The sequence below is a fragment of the Aethalodelphis obliquidens genome, unplaced genomic scaffold (genome assembly GCF_003676395.1).
Source record: "Aethalodelphis obliquidens isolate GAN/ISIS:26980383/991018 unplaced genomic scaffold, ASM367639v1 scaffold10, whole genome shotgun sequence".
In the NCBI taxonomy this organism is placed as follows: Eukaryota; Metazoa; Chordata; class Mammalia; order Artiodactyla; family Delphinidae; genus Aethalodelphis; species Aethalodelphis obliquidens.
The window spans coordinates 22161644-22173876 of NW_020837954.1; the positions used below are offsets into that span (position 1 = coordinate 22161644).

The following is a 12233-nucleotide window of genomic DNA, read 5'->3' on the forward strand; positions in this document are numbered from 1 at the left end:
AATTCTCCCTCAAGTTTTAGATGTATATGCCAATTTTTTACCTCAATATGTCCATTCTGATGTCTCATAGGTACCTAAAACTCAACATATGCAAAAATGGACTTCAAGTCTATTCCTCTAAATCTATGCTTTCTTCTTTAGTAACAGGAATATTTGTTGGTTGACAGGATATACTTAAAATTGGTCTTCCCACCCATAATATTCTATAAGAAGTAATGTAGTTATAATATATAATCATAATGACTTTTAAAAATAAAAGGTACAAAAATATAAAATCTATAAAAATTAGACTTCATTTTTCCCACTATGCATTCTGTCCTTTGTGTATGATGCTATATTTCTTGTATCATTCTTATTACTTTGTAATTTCTCTGCCCTTTCTATAGTACTTGCCACATTAATAATCAATTGGAAACTGATGCTTTCTCTGTAATTTTTCTACAATTAAATATTTTTACTTGTACTACTAGAATACACCGTCAACTCTCTTGCTTCTCCCTATTCTTTGTAAAAAAATAAAAATTGTATCACAGAAAGTCAATCCTTTCAAATTCTTTCAAATGTTATGCCACACTTCCTGTCTATCAAATTTTACGAGATAGTCGGTTTCTTGACTTAAATTAACTACAACCATAGAGGAGGTGCTCGAAAGTTCTGTTTCTTGATCTTCATGCTACGAAGCGAAATCTGATCTCTGTGAAAAAACGCATCATGCTATACACTTATGTTTCAGGTACTTTTCTATATATGTGAATGAAAAAATGTTTAGACAAAATTAACTATAGCCTTACTCTAAGTACTTCCCAAACGCTAGGAACACAGTGAAAAATACATTGAACTTTACATATTTGAAACAATAAATATCTAAACAAAGACGGAGAATGATTTTTACAAGTATTAAATGCTGTCAAGTAAATCAAACAAGGTATGTGATAGAGACATGGAGATGTGGTGAGCTATTCTGGATAGGACATTCTGAGAGGTATCTCTAAGGCTTTTGAACTGAAACTTGAATGACTAGAAGGATGTTTGAAATATGAGTTATCACAAATAGTACGATAAAGATAGTAGGAACCAAAACTGAGGAGACCTAACACAGTAGTAAGGTTGCCCTGTTGGAGGGTTAGATAGAAAATCAGTGTGGCTGGAATGTAGAGAAATGAAGACAATTGATTGACATTAAATTTCAGAGCCTGGAAGAGGCCAGACTAGATGGGCTGTGAGAGTAGGTTTTAATTTATTCTAATACTACTTATTTTGTGTTGAATGCCACTTGTCTACCTGATTATTATTTTTTTTCAAAACCTGCCCTCTCTTGTTGGAAAATATCTTAAACATGATTTCCACCAACCATAGCTGTCTACCCATTAAACAACAAATGCCCCTACAGTTATTTTGAATATTTTCATACAGCCATTATTTCAAGAAAGAGTTTTCAAACTAAAAGCTCTTACCCTTGAGACAGTCTCTAAATGTATTTTTCCTACATTCTTTCTATTTTCTGAGTTAATATGTTTTGTCTATACCAGTTGTATCTGTTTATATGTTTATATATGTTTTTTGTCATTTACATTATATATTTATATTAATACTGCCTTTTCCATTATATAAGATAAGGCCACTTTAAATTCCATTCCTACCATTTGTGCTGTGCTTTGCATGCTATCAACTCAGTCAAGATTGCTGACAAGAAAAGAATAGAGCCAACTCACTGTCCTGCACATAATGTTTTCAGTAAACCTTTTTGAGCCACATTGACTCTAACAGTAGTAATAACAATTAAAAAAATCTTTATATTAGGGTAAGCTGAAAGACAGGTTTAAGAAGCTGAGCTAGGGCCACCCACAGAAGAACTGAACAGTCAATTGTTAGCAAGAGCATGTAAATGGAAAGTAAGCCCCAAGGGACTGATAAAACAATCAAGTATATTTGAACCAACAGCAATGAAGCTATGGCCATTAAAATACAGAGATCATTTTTGTAGTAGATGCATTCTGGAAATATTTTATATACCTAAGTTCTTATGATTAGGAATGCTGCTAGTGTTTATGTTATCCAAAGGTAAAGACTACAAATTGGGTAGTAATTGAGATTTTAAGGCTTAAACAGCCTTACTTTTTTTGTTGTTGTTGTTTTTACATCTTTATTGGAGTATAATTGCTTTACAATGGTGTGTTAGTTTCTGCTTTATAACAAAGTGAATCAGTTATACATATACATATGTTCCCATATCTCTTCCCTCTTGCGTCTCCCTCCCTCCCACCCTCCCTATCCCACCCCTCCAGGCAGTCACAGAGCACTGAGCTGATCTCCCTGTGCTATGTGGCTGCTTCCCACTAGCTATCTACCTTACGTTTGGTAGTGTATATATGTCCATGCCTCTCTCTCGCTTTGTCACAGCTTACCCTTCCCCCTTCCCATATCCTCAAGTCCATTCTCTAGTAGGTCTGTGTCTTTATTCCTGTCTTACCCCTAGGTTCTTCATGACATTTTTTTTTCTTAAATTCCATAAATATGTGTTAGCATACGGTATTTGTCTTTCTCTTTCTGACTTACTTCACTCTGTATGACAGACTCTAGGTCCATCCACCTCATTACAAATAGCTCAATTTCGTTTCTTTTTATGGCTGAGTAATATTCCATTGTATATATGTGCCACATCTTTATTCATTCATCCGATGATGGACACTTAGGTTGTTTCCATCTCCAGGCTATTGTAAATAGAGCTGCAATGAACATTTTGGTACATGACTCTTTTTGAATTATGGTTTTCTCAGGGTATATGCCCAGTAGTGGGATTGCTGGGTCATATGGTAGTTCTATTTGTAGTTTTTTAAGGAACCTCCATACTGTTCTCCATAGTGGCTTAAACAGCCTTACTTTTGAGATGATTCCCACTCTTTAAAAGACCAAAAAATATAGTCCAATAAATATAACGGTTTGTGCACAGCATATCCTAGTTAATTCTTATGCAGATCAGAGCAGCAAAGTAGACACATGAGAAGGACAGACAAAATGGAGGAATAACTTTTACTGTGAATTCTAGGTCCACAATTGCCCAAAGTTCAGCTCTCATTTGACTGGAGAATCGTTTTGGGTGAACTAAGATGATTTACATCTTGCAGTCAGGAAACAAGTTACCAAGGTGTCTGAACTTACGAGACAGTCATCTAGGTTAATATGTAAGATTACTACTCTGTGTAGTATGTCAAAGAGGGAGAGGGGCTAATACAGACAAAATCTGTAAAAGGAAGGTAGAAAATAACAGGCAGAGTTAAGGAAGAATTTGAACCCCACTCAATTAATTCACCACATTCAGGAAATGAGGAAAGCGTTCAGGCTGACTCTCTTCCTCTCAATAAACAACTCCCAAAGCTCAGAGTATTTTTAAAAAATATATCATAATGTATACATAACAAAATAGAGAATATATAATACATGTGTGTGCATATATATATGCTATCAAATGGCATGTACATATACATATGAGTATATTTATAATGATTTAGACTTTACTACTTATAACTGTTTTATTGCATAGGATTAATTTATTTTGTTGAACATATAAATTTAATATTCTGTGATACTGGAAGTCTTTTTTCATGTGAATTTCCATGATTTGTAAAAAGGAATTTTCAGTTGATTATTGTCTAATTGTATAATTAGTCTAATTAGCCTAATTATAACTAATTACATAATTGATGTAAATATGTTCAGTCTTGTAATTAGATGGTGTAATTACAATATACAAGATGATGTCATGAACATCTTTATAAAAGTTCTTGAGAAATAGCAAGAGTACATATAGTTTGTAAAATTTAAGTACACATTTCTTTAACATTCACAAAATTATTTGAAAATCCTGTATTTAAATTTTTAAAACTACTTTTTAAATAAAATCAATAAAGGGAAGGCATTCTATTCATTAGTCAGTGGCCCTTACCAATGGTGACATTGTCTAGTGAAATAATGCCCATAGCCTGAAGCAGTATTTCTATTTTACTTAGAAAAGGAATTGAAACTTTCTTTTAATATTTACTTTCAGATATCGGTAAAAAGAAAAAAAAAACAAACATTCCAATTTACACTCATTTTTTGTAGCTCTAATGACTAATTTATAATAAACTTCTAAATAAATAACAGTATACGCTAGCTGACATCTTCCATATTAAATGAGTGGAAGTATGAAAAGGATAGTTATTCCTCTTAGACATATATGCTTTTTAATTCATATCAGCCTCAGGAACACATACCAATTTCATTCTGGAAACATGATCTATAAAAAGGCATAATCAAGATTTTGTATTTCTACAGGATGGTGAAATAAATATTCACTTCAAATTGATATAGATATTAACTTAGTATGAATATGCATGTGGGGTAGATATATCTCATTATCTTTGAAATTCTGTTTTATTTAAAACAAGACATTGTTATTGATTAGCAAAACATAATATCTTTAAAAGAAATTTAATTTTCTAATATTAAAAATAAGCAGACTTATGATCTGTCATTTGAATCCTTCAATGATATAGTCCCAGTATGCCTTCCCAGATTTACAGTCCACTGTTCCCTACATATACCAATTATCATTCCAGCCATCCAGAGACATGGCCAGTCCCTGAAGATTTTGTCTTCCTTCTGTATGTTACACATGCTATTGCTTTCCATCCTGAATGTTCTCTCCATAGAGCTATTGTGTGCCACTATTTTGACAATAATTTTAACTTTGTATCATAATCACTATTTATTTTGACTTCTACCCATGTTTATCAAAGTTAGAGGAGGAGCCTTACCTAGCAGCCTCTATATCTCTAATAGAGAGTTGCCCATATCTTGCACAAAACAGATCTCAGCCATTTTAACTGGACCTTATTTACACTATGAAGCCACAGAGGCGACAGATCTATGAAAATAAATTAAAATATTATTGAAGTACTCCAATACAAACAAAGCTAAAATGGAAAGCTTTTTCTTCATAAAGTACACATGACAATTGATGGGAAACTAGTCCAAGAAATCAATAACACCTAAGAATACATATACATACACACTAACCTGATAAGCAAAAGGAAAAGTAAACACCATTCCTATCTCATTATAAATGGCAAAGCCATTACGAAGGCAAAACAAAAAAAAACAAAATCTATCTTGGGGAGCATTTCAAGGATACAAAACAAAGTTAATTTTAAATCTAAAGCAAATATGGTATGCAGATTTAAGGCAAGAAACAGTGCCAGTGGTATAGAAGGATATTTCTGAATGATAACTTACCAGGAAGATAATACACTCAAGATAATCCACTAGGAAGATATAAAAATCCTAATTCTGTATGTGCTAATAATATACCTTCAAAATATATAAAGCAAAAATTTATAAAAATAAAGAAGAAAGGGACAAATCCACAGCCATAGTCATAGACATTAACTAACTCCTCTCAATAGCTTTAAGGACAGCAGACACAAAAATCAGGAAATACATAGAATATCTGAACAACAAAATTAACAAATGTGACCTATCTGAAACCCAACAATTTTGGAATGCACACTTTGTGGGTGCACATGGATCATTCATGGAGGTACATCACAGGCAAGTACACCATGCAAGTCTCAATTTCTAAAGACTGAAATTGTTGAGAGTATGCTTTCTGACCCAGTGAAATTAGACTAGAAATCAATTAAAAATTATAACAAGAAAATCATCAACAGTTTGGAAATTAAATACTTTAAAATTGATTTAACTATAATATCATTCTCATTCACATTTCACTAAGCTTTCTTTAGTGGGTAAAGAGGAATGGAGTTACAGAGAGTGATTCAGGAGTTACTAATAATTTTAACTATTCCTTAGTTACAAATCCAGACATCTCCATGGGAATATTGGCTCAATATATTTATTGAGAATCTTCCATGTGTCAGGCACCATTTGAGCTGTTGAAAAGACAAAGTCACTATAATCATTGAGTTTATGTCCAAATACACAAATAAGATAATTTGATAATTTCAGTGCTGTAGGGAAAAACAAAACAAATAAAAACAAATAACAACAACAAAAAACTGGGTATTAGAAAAGAGTAACTGTGGAAGGGAAAAGATGTTACCTCAGATAGATCTGTCAGGGAAAGCCTTTCTCAGGTGATGAGTGCTTGGTGTTAAGTAGATCCCTGTCATATTATCTGGTAAATAACATTCTACTTGGAGGAATCGAGAACATTCACACCCTAGACATGTCTAGGGCAGGTGTGACCAGAACAGTGAATAAGGTACAGAAGGTAAGAGAGAACAAGACAGAGCAAGGTCAAACATGGCCTTGTAGGTCATGAAACGTATATTGGATCTATTGTAAACATTGGGAAGCCACTGGAGAGATTAAAGCAGGAAAAATATTTACATTTTAAAATGATCACTCAGATGATTAGAGGTTTCTGTAATAAAACATGACAGCCAGTTAGGAACCTATTGCTATATTCCATGGAGAGATAATAGAAGTCATGTGATATGGTTGGACTTGTGTATATCAGGCCCATGTTCAGTATGTCAACACACGTGGTATGAAGAAAAACCACTGACAACATTTTGTCTGTGAGAAATCCAACATTCTCTGTGGTTATAAGAACTAAAATTTCCATGTGCTGCTGTTTGAGAGTTTTATCAATCCAGCCTACAAAATATGTTTAATGTTAACAAATTAAGTACATATATAACATAAAAGTTTTAAAGTATTGTTTCTACATAATTTTTAGGACAGATATAAATATATAACCATTAGGGAGTGTGGGATTGACATGTACACACTGCTATATTTAAACTGGACAAGCAACAAGGACCTACTGTATGAGAACTCTGCTCAATCTTATATAACAACCTAAATGGGAAAAGATTTTGAAAAAGAATAGATACATGTATATGTATAAATGAATCATTTTCTTGCACACCTGAAACTATCACAACATTGTTAATCAACTATACTCCAGTATAAAATAAAAAGTTAAAAATAAATAAATAAATATAGAAAACAAAAAACACAAAAAAACCCCCCAAATACATAGCCATTTCAGAAGGAAAGATAAACAACATAATCAAGTAACCAAAGGCAGGAAAGACATTTTTAAATAGAAGCTATAACTACATGTTATTGGCAATTATCAGCTACAGCAGGTGAATCCAGAGCACAGAATTTCAAAAAAAGTTTGTTTCTTAAATACTTTTTAGGAGAATTAATTCAGAGGGTACAAGCAGCAGCGTTTCGAGTATAGCAAAAGAAAAAGTGTGTGTTATGCAGCATAGTATAAGCTAATATTCATAACAAAGGAAGTATCAGTATTGAAATGTTCAAATTAAAAAGTTGTTTTTCTCACAAAAGAATGGGGGAAGCAAAAGAAGGAAGAGAAAATAAAAGTTACCTTTAAAAGGTAGAATCAATAGCTACTAGTTTAGAGTTCTTGTAAGACAGATTTTTTAAGAGTTGCTAACATAGAAACGGCAACAAATTCAAAATGAATGAAAAATTTGATTGTGCTTATTTAATAACTTTAAAACAAATTCTTAATTATTTGGAAGTATAGAAGTTTTTCCCCAATTTGGACAAGGGCCATGTGCTCATTTCTAAGTGATAAGACCCTTCAGCAGGTAAGAAACTGCCTACAGTGATTATGTACCTAGTGAATATGTGTCTAGAACTGCCTTGGTATGGTAAACATCATGTGAAACAGTAAATTATGTTTTCTAAATTTTAACAATGTCTATATTTTAAAAGAAATTGACAATAGAAGAATCAAATAAATGATAGGTGATCATTTATTTGGATTTCTAAACGTTAGAGACATCCAAGCAACTAAGTACTGTTGACAAATTTTTTAAGTTATTTTGCTAAATTAAAAAAAATGGATTTCAGTAAAAATTAAAGAATGAATTGCCATATTTATTTAATGCCGTATTTAATGACAAAATATGGGATGCTGGGAAATTTACAAACTCAGGATAATCTTATATTATTAGAGAGTTGAGATGTGAAACTTTTAATAATCTTTAACATTCTGAAGTAGAATATTTACAACATTTTAAATTTGGTTATATACTTCCCTAGTTATGGATATATGATGTTCCAAACTTTAACAATGTAGTCAAATTCCTGTTTACCTTATTACCCATATAATTTTTTAAAAAAAATTCATGGTCACAATTATTTTGAAAATTTTTCCAAGTACATTTTTTTATTTAAAACTTTTTCTTTGTTAGTTAGGTTTGTGTTCCTTTCTGGTCATCAAAAAATCTTTATAATAACAGTATTTAAATATTCCTACAACTTCAATGTCCTCCTCAAGAATTATTAATTCATTAACTATACTTCAATAAAATTTAAAAAATACATTACAGAAGAATGTTCCATATTACATTCACTCTATATAAAATTAATTCAAATTTTCTTTTTATTAAATACGTTTTTAATGACTCAGATATTTTAGCTTTTACATAATTACGGTTCTATACGTAAATTAAGTCAAAACTGAACAAGGAAAATTAGACAGACTTTTCCCCTAAAACCAAAACCAAATAAATTTCAAGTAGATTTCTTCATTCTTTTAAAATGTATTTACCATTGCAAATGGGGAAATCAAAATCTCTTCTTTAAGAAATATTTCCCACAAAAAAACAAAGCAGGCAGCAAATGTATAATTACGTACTTTAGAGTGAAACCTAGGCAAACCTATAGACAAAGAAATATGTTAGGATACATTAAATTGTTTTCAAGAGTTAACATTATCAATTTAACTACCACATGAAAAATAAACAAATTGTTCTTCATTATTTGAGTCCTCTGATCTTTCAAGCACATGTTATTTTTTCAAAGGTCAGACTGGGAGAAATTATCTTTTCAAATTGATATAGTATTGCATGCTTCCTGAATTAGGTATCCAGCAGAGTGGGGTGGAAATACTGTACCTCAATTCCTACCTGGGTAAAGAAGGGTTCATAAATCTCAACTCCTTTATCAGATCCTTGTAGTAACACCTCCTGGCCACGTCTCCAGCTGTACCGAACAGGTGGATTGGAATTGGCAACACACCGGAGGAACACTGTTCTCTCATAGTAAAACTGTTCTTTAGCTTCACCTATACTTTGATGAACAGTTACTACTGGATCATCCAAATCTATAAAACATAAAAACAGTGTTATGAGTTACATGGGTTTTAAAGTACTATACATATAAAACCTAACCAAAGATGAATTTTCCTAATTGAATGTATTATTTTATTTTTATTTATATATTTTTTTTGCGGTATGCGGGCCTCTCACTGTTGTGGCCTCTCCCGTTGCGGAGCACAGGCTCCAGACGCGCAGGCTCAGCAGCCATGGCTCACGGGCCCAGCCGCTCCGCGGCATGTGGGATCTTCCCGGACTGGGGCACGAACCCGTGTCCCCTGCATCGGCAGGTGAACTCTCAACCACTGCGCCACCAGGGAACCCCCTGAATGTATTATTTTTAACTAGACTCTTTCATTGAGTTTATTGAACTCATTTGCAGAGAAATTTCCAGTGATAGAAGGTAAAGCCAAATAATAGTTACTTCTTAAGATCTCTATTTGCTGAAATAGTACAAATGACTACATATTTCCAACACATCATCAACAGCCACATAAAACAGAGGTCCATGAGAGAGATCAGAAAACTTAAGAGGTTAGCCAAAACGAAGAACCAGTCATAGAAAAAAAAAATCAAGTAGCTCAACTAGCTCTTAACTTTAACATACTTCTTTTTCCAATTATTTATAACATGTATTTTTAAAATAACTTATGTTTACAAATTATTATAATCTTTGTAGTAAGAAAATATGATCTTGTACTGGGTTAAATTTTTCTTTCATCTCATACTTTATATCCCAGATCATATTTGCTAGTCAAAAATGTGCTAACAGAAGGTACTATTAAAAGGCATTAATATTTCTATTACTGAATATTGGAACTAAATTTTTGCCATTTTACATACATTCTAAAGAAGGGATATTTACTACAGGGTTTAACAAACATTTTCTGGAAAGAAACAATTCATGAATATCTTGGGCTTTGTGGTTCACACAGTCTTTGTCTCAACTACTCAATTCTACCATTGTAGTGTGAAAGCATCCAAAGACAATAGGTAAATGAATGAAAGATGAGGGTTGCTGAGTTCCAATTAAACTTTATTTACAAATGCAGGTGCCCCAGCCAGATTTGGCTCATGGGCCATACATTGTCTGCCATAGATTGCCAACCCCTATATACCATATCCCAGGTTCTTCTCTTAAGAGAAAAAGAAATTAAGGAGCGTGTTTGCTTTAAAACAACTGTTTTGTGTATTTGAAACTTTCTAAAAGAGTAAATCTTGAAAGTTCTTATTACAAGAAAAACAAATTTGTAAGCTTGTATGGTGACTGATGGCAACTAGAGTTATTATGGCGATCATTTTGCAATGTATACAAGTATTGAATCATTATGTTGTATACCTAAAACTAATATACTGTTATATGTCAATTATACCTCAATAAAAAAATAAATACAAATAAATATTTTATAAAGATGTGTTAAAATAATAAAAAGGCAACTAAATTAGTGAAGTAATAGCTTCCCTAAGGAATCAAAGTAAAGAACAGAATCCCAAATTTCCCCAGTTTTAAAAAAGCTTTTTTCCAATGTGAATTGCTTGACAGTCCTACTTAGATGTCTAGCTTTGCAACATTCTGAGTTTTCTTTTTTTCCCCCAACATTAGAATCTTTTCACAGCTATCTCAATGGCCTCTAATTTTAGTAGTGACAATTTACAGAACAACTGCTGCTTTTTTGGTAAAGTTGTAGGAACTTTCAGTTTAAATTCATTCTATTAGCTGTGCAGGGATATATGCCTGGTTTTAATAAGTTGGAGTACTTAGGGATACCAGCATTATTACCATGAAATGTTTAAAGGTCTTTAAAATCCATCAAATAGTCTCTTATTTGATGATTAGGCTTTTACATATAAATCAAATCCTACAGGAGATTGATTAGCTGAACTCCATCTTAGTGGCTTGAAAAAAAGGTACTGTGAGTCAGTTGTAAACAACTTATTTTCTCTTGTTCAAAACATATTTTCTTTTAGTCACAGTTTCCTTTTTAGAAATAAGAGCTGTGTTATATTGTAAAAACAAAATTCTCAAGCCGGAAACTTTCAGAAGAAAACAGATTTGGATGGGAAACATTGTAACAATGGTGACATTCTTTGGGTTCCAAATAGTTATTAATATGATATTTTTCAAACCCATTTATTGATGTATCCCTAGCTCTTTTCATGTTAGGTGGTGGTGTTGATAGGCGCAGTCAGGAATAGACCAAACCCAAACAATCCTTTATACAAGCTCTTCCCTGACTTAGGTGAGTTTCGGGTCACTGGCCTTCTGAGGATCTAATCCTGTGACAATGGCTTACTGAACATTGTATTGGCAGAATTATCTTAGACTCACCCATGTTTTGGAATTTCCATTTCATAAAACTCCCAAATGATTTTTTTTCACACTTAAAAACAAATATGCCATTAGTGGTTACCTTTCTGTACAGCATAAAATATTTCTGCCTTTTTATTACTGTTTTAAAAGATTAAAAACACATTTAAAAGTGAAACAAAAAAACAAGCCAAAAACAAGACTTCTTTTAGACAAGTCAAATAATGGCATGGCTAAAAAATATATTTTAAGTGAGATTATATGTTTGTGTATGTACACATACATATATACATACATGATATACAGTTTAAGTGATATATAGAAATATATCATTTAAAAGATATGTTTAATATATACTCTATATATTACTGAATATATGCCTTAGGTCAGGTTTCTCGGAAAAGAGGCTGTAAGACAGATGTGTGCAGGAAGTGTATTGGAAAGTACCTTCAAGACTCGTGGGGGAGTGAAGGAAATAGATTTGTTAAGGAGGACAGCTGAACTACAGTGCAATTGCAACTGAGGTCTCTAACTCTAGAGAAGTTTTGGAGTCCTGAGGTCCCCTCAAAACTGTACTGCCTTAAGACAAGGAAGCTAAGCCTTTATACTACAACCCTCTCTCCCATCAACCAGTCCTGGCAAGTGTGTTGCTCCCCACCAGGAGCCTTGACCTTGGGAGGGGCAGCTCTCTTTGGCATATGGCAATTTCTACAGAAGGAATTAGCTGATAGCCATCAGCTGCTAAAAGTTTCAGTGGCTGGAGGAATAAGTGCTTCAGCCCT

General features: G+C 32.7%; 1 protein-coding gene across 1 annotated transcript in view; it reads right to left on the bottom strand.

Moving 5' to 3' along the window:
• MDGA2 (MAM domain containing glycosylphosphatidylinositol anchor 2) overlaps positions 1-12233 on the bottom strand; it is an 848836-nt gene that overhangs the window by 322010 nt on the left and 514593 nt on the right. Inside the window, exon 4 of the mRNA XM_027111155.1 lies at positions 8955-9151. Coding sequence (XP_026966956.1) covers positions 8955-9151 — 197 coding nt within the window. The remainder of the gene's footprint in view (positions 1-8954; positions 9152-12233) is intronic.